The sequence below is a fragment of the Ostrea edulis genome, chromosome 9, assembly GCF_947568905.1.
Source record: "Ostrea edulis chromosome 9, xbOstEdul1.1, whole genome shotgun sequence".
NCBI classification, from domain to species: Eukaryota; Metazoa; Mollusca; class Bivalvia; order Ostreida; family Ostreidae; genus Ostrea; species Ostrea edulis.
In genome coordinates this window covers 59240614-59257284 of record NC_079172.1, presented here as the reverse complement: position 1 = coordinate 59257284, position 16671 = coordinate 59240614, and the positions used below count along the sequence as shown (strand labels likewise).

The 16671-nt window shown below is 33.9% G+C and overlaps 1 protein-coding gene across 1 annotated transcript in view; it reads right to left on the bottom strand.

Annotated features, from left to right (window-relative positions):
- LOC125658263 (myosin-VIIa-like) overlaps positions 1-14906 on the bottom strand; it is a 61837-nt gene extending 46931 nt beyond the window's left edge. The window contains exons 1-5 of the mRNA XM_048889471.2: positions 14693-14906; positions 13875-13923; positions 7110-7370; positions 4521-4705; positions 715-836 (exon numbers count right to left, since the gene is read on the bottom strand). Of these exons, the coding sequence (XP_048745428.2) occupies positions 715-836; positions 4521-4705; positions 7110-7370; positions 13875-13892 (586 nt within the window). The 5' untranslated portion in view covers positions 13893-13923; positions 14693-14906. The remainder of the gene's footprint in view (positions 1-714; positions 837-4520; positions 4706-7109; positions 7371-13874; positions 13924-14692) is intronic.
- Between the last annotated feature and the right edge of the window lie 1765 nt (positions 14907-16671).

Sequence of the window (16671 nt, the reverse complement as noted above, 5' to 3'; positions counted from 1 at the left end):
AGTACAATAGATCAAATTTTAGACCCCAGAACACTCAAATTTACATCCTGTTTATAAAAAGGAATTGAGTGAAATTTGCTTAGCATGTCATGTACACTGGAATTTCCAGCACATTCACACACTATATGCATGATATGAGCAATGCAAATTAGAAAGCCCAAGTTGACCTAACTCTTTATTTAATTTTGTCATCAGAATATGTTGGGATTAATGGTAATAGTGATGCATCTGGTCAGAATTATCATATTTCATTTCTTTTGTCCCATTCATCCTCAATCCCTCCCAGTTTACACTTCAGTCCCTTTAATTAAGTTCGGCTAACCATGAATCATATTAATACACTATAATTCAATATATTGACCTTCACATTTATACACTATAATTCAATATATTGACCTTCACATTAATACACTATAATTCAATATACTGACCTTCACATTAATACACTAGTATAATTCAATATATTGACCTTCACATTTATACACTATAATTCAATATATTGACCTTCACATTAATACACTATAATTCAATATATTGACCTTCACATTTATACACTGTAATTCAATATATTGACCTTCACATTAATACACTATAATTCAATATATTGACCTTCACATTAATACACTATAATTCAATATATTGACCTTCACATTAATACACTATAATTCAATAGATTGACCTTCACATTAATACACTATTTTTCAATATATTGACCTTCCATGATGGGGTTTGCCTCTAGGATCTGCTGCTCTATCCAGGAATGTTGCCCTGAAACAGCTGCCAGGAACTGAAGGATAAGTTTTGTACTCTCCGTTTTCCCAGCTCCAGATTCTCCACTACAACAAATATACCACCATGACCATTGTATTTCACAAATGTAACTGACAATAAACTTTAAAGACGAATCAATCACACTCAACTATTCATAACTATACATAATAATACACCAGTCAACAGGGCTACGATCATTCACAAACATTCTCCTATTCAACATTCACAAACATTCTCCTATTCAACAGGATTTTCAGTTCAAAGCATCAAATCATCAACATAATTTTAGCGAGCACCTCTCTAGGAAATGTACTCTCAAAAGGTTTGATGAATAAAATGCATTGAGGGGAAAATATTTAAAGACCCAATTTTTAGTCACTACCCCTAAAATTTACCCGAATCAAGGTCAATATTCAGCCACCTATCAATCAAGCTTTTAGCAGTAAAGTTCAATTTGATTAACCATCTGTGTTTCAGAGTTGGGTGTTATCGACATTCTTAGATCAAAAGACAGCTTGGGCTACCCGTGTTTTGACAATGGCTATATGTCCACTGTTGCTTTTATCCATTAGTTTCATCAACTAATGAATAAATAATATGATCAATTAAAAGTTATTTCAATAGAAGTCCATAATTACCGTTATCAATCATTAATGTTAAAGTTAGAAAACAATTAGGGTTAGGGTGAGGAATTTGTAGATATCAGTAATGAAGTAAAAATCCGTAACCTCTCAAGTAAAATCCAGGTCATAACAAGAGGCCCAAGGACCACATCGCTCACCTGAGTCACCTTGGCTCATATTTAAAGATTTTTCCTATATATTTGTATGTAAAACTTTGATCCCCTATTGTGGCCCCATCCAACCCCTGGGGGCCATGATTTGAACAAACTTAAATCTGCATTATGTCAGGAAGCTTTCATGTAAATTTCAGCTTTTCTGGCTCAGTGGTTCTTGAGAAGAAGATTTTTCCTATATATTTTAATGTAAAACTTTGATCCCCTATTGTGGCCCCATCCAACCCCTGGGGCCATGATTTTAACAAACTTGAATCTGCACTATGTCAGGAAGCTTTCATGTAAATTTCAGCTGTTCTGGCCCAGTGGATCTTGAGAAGTAGATTTTAAATGACCCCACCCTATTTTTGCATTTTTGTGATTATCTCCCCTTTGAAAGGGACATGGCCCTTCATTTGAACAAACTTGAAAGCGGCCTTCACCAAAGGATGCTTTGTGGCAAGTTTGGTTGAAATTGGCCCAGCTGAGAAGAAGTCAAAAATGTGAAAAGTTTACGACGCTGACGACAGACAACATCACTTGAGCCTCTGGTTCAGGTGAGCTAAAAACACTGTATACATGCAATGTTATAGGTGCAAGACTTTCTAGGATATTTTCAATATTGTCATAAAGTCTGTAATCTCTAAATGAAACGGAATTGTTTGTGTATTGACAGGTCATACCAATGTACAGAGCATATTCTTCTTAATATCATAATGCAGAGCATGAGCAATCGGAATACCCCTTCAAAATAATTATGTTCCCCAAACAAAGTTTGGGAACATATTGTTTTTACTCTGTTTCTTATTATTATTATTATTATTATTATTATTCTTTTTCTCCGGTACTTTTTTGTCCGGTAGTGTTCTCAGAAACTACAAAAGGGATCGATATGAAACTTTCCAGGATGATACTATAGCGTTTGTAGATGTGCATAGTGATAGTCATTTTGTCTTCACACGCGCACGTGCATTGCAATTTTGGTACAAAAAATGGAAAATCAGAATATTAAAGGGATCGATATGAAACCTAAATATGATGGTAGTATATCATTTGTAGATATCAAAAATGATATTTATTTTGTCTGCACGCGCACGCATGCGCGTGCACGTGCATTACAAAATTTGTACTCTAACTTTGGAATCAGTCTAACTTTTTTGTTCTTCATTGAAATGGCTTGATATTCATATCATAAGTAGATATTGAGACCCTTAACTGATTTGCACGGTCAAAATTACCAATTTGCACGCGCATGCACGTGCGCTTCATTTTGATTGGATAGTACTAAAACGTCTGTAACTATCTTATTTATGAAGTGAATGAGATGATATTCACAGCATACGTAGACAATATGTGTATCTATATTTTGGTGTAACAAAAAATGCCAACGCACACGCGCATGCAACGTTTTTCAAATGTTCAATATTTAAAGTACGATAACGTTTTTGTTTTTCATCAAATTCTATTGATATTAGGGATTTAGATGTGTCTTGGTACTCCTTACAAATTGCTGTGGTTAGAATTACTGCTCAGCACGTGTATGCACGTGTGCTGAATTCTGATTGGACGATTTTGAAATCGCTATAACTTCCTTATATGTGGTGGAAAGGTTACGAAATTCATACTGTGGGTATATGATACAAATGCCTGTTGAACGACATCAACAAAAATTCGGAATCGTACACGCATGCGCGTGTATGCACGTGCAACGCTTTCTTTCATTTCTTGATACTGAAATGACCATATTGAACTTTCTACATGTAATGAAAGGATAAAATGAAATGATTTTTTTCCTATAGATTCACAAGGACATCACTTTTTAATTGGGGGAGGTTTGGGGAACATCTGTAACGGTCCCCGTTACAATTAGAACTAGTTTCATTTGATATGCATTGAGTAACACAATAATTATTTACGTGTGTCAAGCCAATTTTAAACCGAACACCCAGTACATAGTCTGAATTTTTATTTTTTAATATTTGCTCAATAATGGCAACTTTGTTGCAGAACTTAATTCGATACTTCAGTCCTGAATATTTTGTTATTTCAAATACTACTTATTTTTTAAAAAGTCAACATAAGTGTTTTATTTTGAATGAAATGAAAATCAATAGATATGTATCAATTTCTTAGTATAATTGAATTAGATTGCTATTTCAACATTAATTTTGACTATTTAAAGGTACAAATATTCGGATGTTGTGTATAATCAGAGGTCCCCATTCATTACAGGTCTCACTATATTTCAGTATAAAATGACACTGATCTGTATGCCATGAGATTACTGTGTAATATACTATAAAGATCAGCATCCCTCCAGACTACGAGCATACTGTCGTGTAATACTATAAAGATTAGCATCCCTCCAGACCCTGAGCACTGCAGGCAAGTATCACCTAAGCTGGCTAGACCGCATCTATTTCTCATGAGGTAACCTAACTGCAATAATGCAGCCCTCTCCAATTTTTTTCTTCTTTGAAAACGTCAGAATAAAAAATATCAGATAGGGCTAGATTATTACAGCTTGAGGTAACCATACAGTGAATAAATTGGGTATTTAATCATCAGTGACACACATTAGTGTTTTATATGAGTAATTGTTCCTAATCTTTTCATCGAACACTGGTCTTTTGTGTACCAGTTTTGTTCTGATGAACCTGTTCATTTTTGTGTACCAGATTAAACTGATGATCACACGCTGGTATTTTGCGTACCGTTTTTTTCCCTGATTTATCTGATGATCACACACTGGTATTTTGTGTACCGTTTTTTTTCCTGATTAACCTGATAATGACACACTGGTATTTTGTGTACCAGTTTTTTCCTGATTAACCTGATGACACACTGGTATTTTGTGTACCGGTTTTTTCTGATTTACCTGATGATCACACACTGGTATTTTGTGTACCGGTTTTTTCTGATTAACCTGATGACCACACACTGGTATTTTTCGTACCAGTTTTTTCTTATTTACCTGATGATGACACACTGGTCTTTTGTGTACCGCTGCATATTGTAGTAAGCATTGTCTGCTATAGCAAATATGTGAGGAGGCAATTCACCAATCTTTTTGTCCCGATACAGCTGAATTTGTTCCGAGGTGTAGATAGGTAGGATTTGGTAAGGGTTAACAGCTACGAGAATGGATCCAGTATACGTCTAAAAACAAAAAGAAAAGTCATGCTTTCTAACAAAACTGAAAATATCTATTCTGACAAACTGGTAATTTGGAACATCATGGGTCCATCAGAATTGGAAAAAGTAATGGTAAATCATCAAATTAAATATAATATAAGTCAGCATTATGTTGTTTTAATAACTTGTTGGATTAGGCCTATACGGGGTCAATTTGATGTATGGATTTCAAAATCTTGCACCAGGAAGGAGGAGGCAAAAAAATGCATAAACCAAATTGTCAAATAAGACTAAATACACTGTAGATGCATTACAGTGTTATCCATTTCTTCAAAAGTAAACAGCGATAATTAAGCCTGGTGTTTTTCTCTTTTAAACAGCGATAATTAAGCCTGGTGTTTTCTCTTTTGAACAGCGATAATTAAGCCTGGTGTTTTCTCTTTTGAACAGCGATAATTAAGCCTGGTGTTTTCTCTTTTGAACAGCGATAATTAAGCCTGGTGTTTTTCTCTTTTAAACAGCCATAATTAAGCCTGGTGTTTTTCTCTTTTAAACAGCGATAATTAAGCCTGGTGTTTTTCTCTTTTAAACAGCCATAATTAAGCCTGGTGTTTTTCTCTTTTAAACAGCCATAATTAAGCCTGGTGTTTTTCTCTTTTAAACAGCCATAATTAAGCCTCATGTTTTTCTCTTTTAAACAGCGATAATTAAGCCTGGTGTTTTTCTCTTTTAAACAGCGATAATTAAGCCTGGTGTTTTTCTCTTTTAAACAGCGATAATTAAGCCTGGTGTTTTTCTCTTTTAAACAGCCATAATTAAGCCTGGTGTTTTTCTCTTTTAAACAGCCATAATTAAGCCTGGTGTTTTTCTCTTTTAAACAGCCATAATTAAGCCTGGTGTTTTTCTCTTTTAAACAGCCATAATTAAGCCTGGTGTTTTTCTCTTTTAAACAGCCATAATTAAGCCTGGTGTTTTTCTCTTTTAAACAGCCATAATTAAGCCTGGTGTTTTTCTCTTTTGACTACTATAGTATTATATTTTAAGTTTTTCGAAATGAAAGTCACTCGTAAGATTCAAATTTGATGTTTTATATATCAAAATTACTGTGTATACGGATCCCAATTGATATTTTCGAAATACATTATATTAAGAATACCATATGTAGTTACCCCGAAGAAATTGTTTTAAATTTTAATGTTTTCACCAAAATTGAAATACAGGTTGGCAGATCATTTTTTTTATAAAAAAGGGTCTTAAAGGGTTATTTAACAACCATCAGGTCTTGAGAATAAATTTTATTGAAGTCTTTTCCGATAGTTATTGAAAACAATACTGTTAAAGCTGTATGGTCCGAATTACAATATTTTTTTCCATCTCGTAAAAACGCTATTAAATCATCGCACGTATGTAGTTATGAGACTGTACGACATATCATAAATTATTTCACCTGTTTTAACCCAAATAATTTGATTTTAAATCGATGTTTACAAATAACCGCGTCACTCTGCCATTTCAAGTGACAGTCACGTGATCAGTTCAAACTTTCAGATCATCAGTGGTCTTATCTGTGTAAAACTGTGTATTTTGTTATAACAGTACCGTACCATAAGTTTAATAGAAATAAAAATATCAAATACCTCTTAGTAATTCATTGTTTTACGCTCTTTCAGCCTCAAAACTAGACAGTTGCGTATGAGTTAATACATCATGTTGGGATTCCCCTGACGCGCGTGGGTCTATTTATAGACGTCTATTATGGGATGATTTATATATGTAGCCACTATATTTACTTTCTAAATAATATTCACACTGTTTTCTTTTACATGCAGATGTTTTCAAGCATGTAATTAAGGGAAAGTTAGTAACTTTATAAAGTAATTAATCTGCTTTAAAGTAATTATGTACAAAAATAATACATGAACATCGGGTCATACAGCTTTAAATACAAGATATTTCAAATATCAGATTTATGTATGAATAATCAATGATGTTTCAAAATATTGAATCCAAGGGCAATAACTTTGTTTCCATTGATTTCTTTATCAAGTCCATTATGCGATAGATTTAAAAACAGTTTCATGAAATTGTTATGAATACTATTATAATGTTATATATATTCTGAAATTTGATAATTCTGTTCAAGGAAAAATGAAATTTTCTGAAGTTGATATATGATTATGTTAATATGTACGTATGTTTCAAATCTCAAAAAGTGCAATGACCAATACATAACTCTTATAAATGAAAATAAAAACACTTTATACTTTTATCAAATAATAATGCAAGTATCACGGTACCTTAAACTTGATCCAATGTTTCATCACTAATAATGAGCATATCATAATCCTTAAATCAGGGGCAGATCACTCTAATTGGTAAGAAGGAAGTATGCAGTGTATAGTATGGGCTTCATAAAATGAATACATACATAGATTAGATTATCCACATATCTGATGAAAAGGTTTCTCAGAATTCCCGACTCATTTAAGTCCCCGAGCATGATCATGTCTTCCACTCCTTCCACTGATGTGGTGTGCATGTGTCGCATAGGACGACCCAGGTCGATCCAGTGCTCTTTGCCATCATCATCCACAACATTTATGCGATTTTTGTCATGGAATTTCACACGAGCTCCGATAGACACGGCAAATTCCCCTTTTGCCGCTGGCTCTAGCCAAATATGATCTCCCTGAAATTAATCATTGCACTTCTAAAATCTGCAGGACTACCACAGAATAGCAGAAAGAATACTTACAATTCTTTCTTTATAACTGAGATTCTTTACACTCATACAATGCTCTAGCTGCATATCTGTAAGCTCTCTGGGAAAAATGCTCTGTTCCAAAAGCATTTCCAGAAATCTACAGATCTGTAGCTAAGAAAGCTCAACATTAACTGTAGATAACAAAGCTCAACATTAACTAACAAAGCTCAACATTAACTGTATCTAACATAGCTCAACATTAACTGTATCTAACATAGCTCAACATTAACTGTAGCTAACAAAGCTCAACATTAACTGTAACTAACAAAGCTCAACATTAACTGTAGCTAACAAAGCTCAACATTAACTGTAGCTAACAAAACTCAACATTAACTGTAACTAACAATGCTCAACATTAATTGTAGCTAACAATGCTCAACATTATATGTAGCTAACAAAACTCAACATTAACTGTAGCTAACATAGCTCAACATTAACTGTAGCTAACAAAGCTCAACATTAACTGTAGCTAACAAAACTCAACATTAACTGTAGCTAACAAAGCTCAACATTAACTGTAGCTAACAAAGCTCAACATTAACTGTATCTAACAAAGCTCAACATTAACTGTATCTAACAAAGCTCAACATTAACTGTAGATAACAAAGCTCAACATTAACTGTAGCTAACAAAGCTCAACATTAACTGTAGTTAACATAGCTCAACATTAACTGTAGCTAACATAGCTCAACATTAACTGTAGCTACCAAAGCTCAACATTAACTGTAGCTAACAAAGCTCAACATTAATTGTAGCTAACAATGCTCAACATTATATGTAGCTAACAAAACTCAACATTAACTGTATCTAACATAGCTCAACATTAACTGTAGCTAACATAGCTCAACATTAATTGTAGCTAACAAAGCTCAACATTAACTGTAACTAACAAAACTCAACATTAACTGTAGCTAACAAAGCTCAACATTAACTGTATCTAACAAAGCTCAACATTAACTGTATCTAACATAGCTCAACATTAACTGTAGCTAACAAAGCTCAACATTAATTGTAGCTAACAAAACTCAACATTAACTGTAGCTAACAAAGCTCAACATTAACTGTAGCTAACAAAGCTCAACATTAACTGTAGCTAACATTGCTCAACATAAACTGTAGCTAACATAGCTCAACATTATATGTAGCTAACAAAACTCAACATTAACTGTATCTAACATAGCTCAACATTAACTTTAGCTAACATAGCTCAACATTAATTGTAGCTAACAAAGCTCAACATTAACTGTAACTAACAAAACTCAACATTAACTGTAGCTAACAAAGCTCAACATTAACTGTAGCTAACAAAGCTCAACATTAACTGTATCTAACATAGCTCAACATTAACTGTAGATAACAAAGCTCAACATTAATTGTAGCTAACAAAACTCAACATTAACTGTAACTAACATAGCTCAACATTAATTGTAGTTTACAAAGATCAACATTAACTACAGCTAACAAAGCTCAACATTAACTGTATCTAACAAAGCTCAACATTAATTGTAGCTAACAAAGCTCAACATTAATTGAAGCTAACATTGCTCAACATAAACTGTAGCTAACATAGCTCAACATTAACTGTAACTAACAAAGCTCAACATTAACTGTAGCTAACAAAGCTAAACACTAACTGTAGCTAACATAGCTCAACATTAACTGTAGCTAACATAGATCAACATTAACTGTAGCTAACAAAGCTTAACATTAACTGTAGTTGACATAGCTCAACATTAACTGTAGCTAACATAGCTCAACATTAACTACAGCTAACAAAGATCAACATTGACTACAGCTAACAAAACTCAACATTAACTGTAGCTGACAAAGCTCAACATTAACTGTAGCTAGCATAGCTCAACATTAACTGTAGCTAGCATAGCTCAACATTAACTGTAGCTAACAAAGCTCAACATTAACTGTAACTAACAATGCTCAACATTAATTGTAGCTAACAAAGCTCAACATTAATTGAAGCTAACATTGCTCAACATTAACTACAGCTAACAAAGATCAACATTGACTACAGCTAACAAAACTCAACATTAACTGTAGCTGACAAAGATCAACATTAACTGCAGATAACAAAGCTTAACATTAACTGTAGCTAACAAAACTCAACATTAACTGTAGCTAACATAGCTCAACATTAACTGTAGCTAACATAACTCAACATTACCTGTAACTAACATAGATCAACATGAACTACAGATAACATAGCTCAACATTAACTGTAGCTAACAAAACTCAACATTAACTGTAACTAACATAGCTCAACATTAATTGTAGCTAACAAAACTCAACATTAACTGTAACTAACATAGCTCAACATTAACTGTAGCTAACAAAGCTCAACATTAACTGTAGCTAACAAAACTCAACATTAACTGTAGCTAACATAGCTCAACATTAACTGTAGCTAACAAAGCTCAACATTAACTGTAGCTAACAAAGCTCAACATTAACTGTAGCTAACAAAACTCAACATTAACTGTAGCTAACAAAGCTCAACATTAACTGTAGCTAACAAAACTCAACATTAACTGTAGCTAACAAAACTCAACATTAACTGTAGCTAACAAAGCTCAACATTAACTGTAGCTAACATAGCTCAACATTAACTGTATCTAACATAGCTCAACATTAACTGTAGCTAACAAAGCTCAACATTAACTGTAGCTAACATAGCTCAACATTAACTGTAGCTAACATAGCTCAACATTAACTGTAGCTAACATAGCTCAACATTAACTGTAGCTAACAAAGCTCAACATTAACTGTAGCTAACATAGCTCAACATTAACTGTAGCTAACATAGCTCAACATTAACTGTAGCTAACAAAGCTCAACATTAACTGTAGCTAACATAGATCAACATTAACTGTAGCTAACAAAGCTCAACATAAACTGTAGCTAACAAAGCTCAACATTAACTGTAACTAACAAAACTCAACATTAACTGTAGCTAACAAAGCTCAACATTAACTGTAACTAACATAGCTCAACATTAATTGTAGTTTACAAAGATCAACATTAACTACAGCTAACAAAGCTCAACATTAACTGTATCTAACAAAGCTCAACATTAATTGTAGCTAACAAAGCTCAACATTAATTGAAGCTAACATTGCTCAACATAAACTGTAGCTAACATAGCTCAACATTAACTGTAACTAACAAAGCTCAACATTAACTGTAGCTAACAAAGCTAAACACTAACTGTAGCTAACATAGCTCAACATTAACTGTAGCTAACATAGATCAACATTAACTGTAGATAACAAAGCTCAACATTAATTGTAGCTAACAAAGCTCAACATTAACTGTAGCTAACAAAGCTCAACATTAACTGTAGCTAACATTGCTCAACATTAACTGTAGCTAACAAAGCTCAACATTAACTGTAGCTAACATTGCTCAACATAAACTGTAGCTAACATAGCTCAACATTATATGTAGCTAACAAAACTCAACATTAACTGTATCTAACATAGCTCAACATTAACTTTAGCTAACATAGCTCAACATTAATTGTAGCTAACAAAGCTCAACATTAACTGTAACTAACAAAACTCAACATTAACTGTAGCTAACAAAGCTCAACATTAACTGTAGCTAACAAAGCTCAACATTAACTGTATCTAACATAGCTCAACATTAACTGTATCTAACAAAGCTCAACATTAACTGTATCTAACATAGCTCAACATTAACTGTAGCTAACAAAGCTCAACATTAATTGTAGCTAACAAAACTCAACATTAACTGTAGCTAACAAAGCTCAACATTAACTGTAGCTAACATAGCTCAACATTAATTGTAGTTTACAAAGATCAACATTAACTACAGCTAACAAAGCTCAACATTAACTGTATCTAACAAAGCTCAACATTAATTGTAGCTAACAAAGCTCAACATTAATTGAAGCTAACATTGCTCAACATAAACTGTAGCTAACATAGCTCAACATTAACTGTAACTAACAAAGCTCAACATTAACTGTAGCTAACAAAGCTAAACACTAACTGTAGCTAACATAGCTCAACATTAACTGTAGCTAACATAGATCAACATTAACTGTAGATAACAAAGCTCAACATTAATTGTAGCTAACAAAGCTCAACATTAACTGTAGCTAACAAAGCTCAACATTAACTGTAGCTAACATTGCTCAACATTAACTGTAGCTAACAAAGCTCAACATTAACTGTAGCTAACATTGCTCAACATTAACTGTATCTAACATAGCTCAACATTAACTGTATCTAACATAGCTCAACATATTAAGGAAAATTTTCACTTGTCCATCAGCCATGTTCTTACAAGAAAGCACTTCTCTGAATAAACTCCAGAGCTTGTGACTGAGAGAAAAATCTCCAAGTTTGAGCCAAGATTCAATGAGGTATTCATTTTTGCAAAAGAAAAATAGTTCAGAATACAAATCAGAAAGCAATTAATGATAAGAAAAAATAATCAATGGATAACTCAAGTTGTTTAGCAATGATTATTCATAACTGATTGCATCAAATGTCAGGATGTTTGGCCTAATCATTCCCCATAACATTTATACATGTACATACAATACAATATTAGTTGATATTATTTCAAAGCCAATTTTCAATCAATAAAACTACTTTTATACATTTTATGTATTTTTATTCTTAATCAAGAATGCAGCTTGATTATGAGTATCCATTTGTTTCTATCACATTGTTTTAGAAAGAAGTTTACTTGAATGACTTCCTCTAAAATAGATGCATTGAATTCTGGTTCATATTAAATTGCTTTTGAAAAATTCCTCGGTTGTTGACTCAATAATACAAGAGGCCCACAGACCTTATAGGTCACTTAATTATTAGTTAAAAGTATCACTTGACTACTGCCAAAGGCTATGAAATCCTGTTCCACATATCTACAGTGTATAAGCAAAATTCTGATATTTAGCAACAGTATAAAACAAGATGTGTTCTTAAAAAACTTAAATGCCCTCGAAAAGCTTTAATGAAAGGCTTTACATAAATATGTATTATTACAACAGTTACTTGATCTGACGAGTCGGATCACGAGGAGTTGACAGGTGTGGATCATCAGATCAAACTTGATGCTTTGCGCCTGTCAACTCAAAGTGATCCGACTCGTCAGATCAAGTTATCGTAGTAATGATAAATTTATTATATACCCTGTTATGCAGTTTTAAATCCACATTTGCAAGATAAAAACCGTAATCTAAATTATAAAAAACACAAATATACATTGAAATTATTTTTTGTGTATGCAGTTTTGTTTGTGACACAGTCGATATCCCCCCCCCCAATGATGCGTTGATGTATTGTGATGTCATCAGTTTCAGAGGATACCGATACAAATTTAGAAAACTAGTGTGGTGATCCAGAAAACTGGATCACACTCTGTGAAATCCAAATTATCAAAAAATAATACATTGATGGGTACATAATACATGTAATATGTCACATTAACACAACATGACGAATTTGGACCTGCTCTTGAGTCAAAACCAAAAGGTTATAAAATTCATAATTTTGGTATACCCTTTGCTGCTTCTCCAGTTCTCCTAAATATGGTGTTAGTTTTTATACCTTAATTAAAAGCAAACATAAAGAGGTCTTTCAGATAAAGACAATAATCACTATAATAATTTTGACCCCATCCTGAAGCAAAATCCATTACCCCATGAGATCATGAAATTTACAATTTTGGTAAAGGAGTACCTACTCCTTCTAAATATCTATTTAGTTTCAATTTAGTATCAATAGCATTAAAGAAGATATCATCTAAATGTTTTACACATATACAATATAATACACGAAGTTCTGGTCCCACCCTGGGGTCAGAGCCTCTACCCCGGGAATCATGAAATTAACAATTTTGGTAGAGGTCTTCCTGATCTACATCACTATGCATTTAGTTTTTCTTACACATGTGCACTTGTTCAGAAGAAATTTTTGAAAATTGGTCAATTTAGGCCCCAGGGGTGCAAGAATCCAAAAAATTGCAATTTAGACCCTCTTTTCCAAAAGATGCTTTGATTGAATTTGGTGACAACTGTTAATTTTAGTCCCTGGGTATTTACAGGGTAATGTCTAAATTTTAATTCTCCCCTCCATATATATATATATATATATATATATATATATATATATATATAGCCCACCAAATGATGAGTACCAAACAAGTATATATACAAATTATACATGTTCATAAATATTAACCTGTGCATGGACAGAATTCCACTTACAAAACACATTTATGTATCATTATAATGCATACATTTTCTATCAATGCACTCATATGATATACTGAAATGTGAGTGTTTTCTAACTGTGTTTAATTGATAATGTGACACTTGTATTATAAGCAGCTACAATTACAGACTGAACAGTTTCAGTGTGTAAAAATTATAATACATACCTTTGTTAAGATCACCATGGTTATTTCTGATTCAGACTGTGCAGTGTCACTGTTTTAAAAAAAGGAAGAAATCGATGAATAACAACAGAAATGAATAATTATCCTCATAAAATCTTTAATTACTGGAAATTACGGAAACTGGCTTATTGCTAGAGTTATGTCCCTTGAGCTCCATCCATATGCAACAATAATAGGCCTACCAGATTCTTGTCAATGCTTAAGTTAATTGCTAGGCCTATACATTTGCAGAATTGCCATAGGTACAAAATAATTACATATTAAGCCTGTCTTTCCATCAAATAAAAACCACAAAGATAACTTATACATGTATGACAGAAAGTTGTGTACATTTATTAATAAGAATACATTTCAATTTCTAATAATGTTGTTTATTTACTTGGGGGGGGGGGGGGGGTATATCAAATTTCTTTACAAGATATACGAAGTATTTAATAACTCCAGACAGTTTGAAACTTTAATTGACAGTCAATGGGCAGTACAGTGACAGCTATATATATATATTTATAGTCTCCTTGTGTTTAACTCAGTGAGGAAAATGATATTGACGACTACGCACGAACATATCTGACACGGGATACTGTCCCAAACTTACGCTTAACGAAATGGGCAATCAATGATCTTTAGAAGTGAATATGAAAAACTTGTACCAACTTCCTTTTAAAAAAAAAAACCTTATCTTTCTAAATCGGAATTTATCGGTGTGGGCTATTCTACCCGGATGTCAAACCTCCGTAAAACTAACAGTGGACAATTTCGTCTGTGTAGCAATAAATAATTCATCATCGATATAGATTTACCTTCATTGATTTCAAAAACGTGTTCACTCTGAATATCCATACAGCATCTGTCAGTGTGTGTTCCGCATTTTTTATTCTGAATAATCTGCCAAACTTCCAAAATGGACACACCCTTGAATGAAAACCTGTCTACACAGTATATACCTTCAGTCAGAACACGTCACGTGACCTCAGGTTTTTGTTATCTCACCTGTATACCTGTGTCGACTAAATAGCACGTCGAACCCGACCGCATATTTTGCACAATGACGTATCTAGACGAAAGTAAACTTGCTTCATAAAAACGATAATAGATACGAAAATTTCAATGGCGAAATATTTACACTCTGTTTAAAGATTAGGGGGCGAAGGAGGCATATTTTTTCCCATTTGAAATACATGAGAGAGAGAGAGAGAGAGAGAGAGAGAGAGAGAGAGAGAGAGAGAGGGGGGGGGGGCAGTAAAACGTGTAAAGTGTAGACAAATTTCAACCAATGGACAGACGTTGTGAGGACAGAATTGCACTATGAGGACCAAAAAAAAAAAAAAAGTCCTCACAATTACGTCCTCATAAATGTGACCTACAGCATGTGAAAGATGTAGATACAAAATATTAGCTTAGAGAGGACAAGTGGTGTGAGGACATGTCCTTACTAATAATCTTTCTCAAAACCCTTTTTTATAGGTATCCCTACAGCTATACCTAACATACTTACTTCTTTGCCTTTAGATTAATATATGTGTGTATTCTCTTCTACATGACGTCCTCATGCACTTAGTAGGTTTGGTCGGAGAGAGAGAGAGAGAGAGAGAGAGAGAGAGAGAGAGAGAGAGAGAGACTTTTACTTCACTGTCTCCTTTCCACTAGGCCTGGGTAATTCTACCTTCTACCAAAAATACATTTTAAAGGAATGTTAGGCCGTCAGCGCCATTGGTCAACCCACTGAGAAAATATCATAGTTGTTTAAAGTTTTGGATATGCACTTAAACCATACCGTCCTATCTCAAAGACACGACAGACTACATGAACAAAACCCTAATTTCTAACTTGGCATACAACACCCTTCTCGTGACTATGGATGTTACATCATTTATTATACACGAACGTTTCTCACGACGAAGGCGTGTAAGGAAGTCTGGAACCGTAGAAAATACCAAAGACTCTCAACAGACTCCTTGGTTGAGCTTTTATAACACGGACTTCCACGCAGTACCTTAATGTTCACTGGGGAACAAGTACGTAACAGAGACGTGGGTACAGAAATGGCACCTCATATGCAAATATTAGAAAATAACTTTTACTACAAGTACCCATCAAACTCCTAAGCTGACTTAGGTTTATCGATGGCATAGAATCAAATGGGTCGATGGAAGGGAAAGTCTGGACGATTCTGTGTCCTTCGTCAATTCATTTCACAATATAATCAAGTTCACAGTGGATATTTCAGATACCACCAATACATTTCATGATACAACGTCCATTCTTGTGAATTTGATCTACCCACCAAACCGACCGGCATCCATTCATATTTAATATGCCATCTAGTTGCCATCCACATCACATCTTCCGGGGGGGGGGGGGGGGGGGGTGCGAGGGCTGTTCGATATGTAATGTGTATTGTATACGATGTCGCAAAATCATTTGACTGAAATAGTAAAATGAACATTACATCCCTTCAAAGTATTCTCCACGGTTTGAAATACATAATTTCAATCTCTGAATCCATTTCTGAAATGCGTCACGGTACGCTGATTTAGGTAGACCTCTGTGTCACTGACTGGTGGCTGAGCCAAGGGCTTGTCGGGACTTGTAACAACGACCAGATAAGTACTTTTCAAGTTTTGGAAAAAGGAAAAATTCGCATGGGGTTAGATCTGGAGAGTATGGGTGTGGCAAGACGGTAACCTTCTCCAACTTCAAAAATTGCTTCACAAGCTCAGATGTATGTGATGGAGCATTATCATGAAGTAGACGAATATGCCTAAATCCTGACACAGGG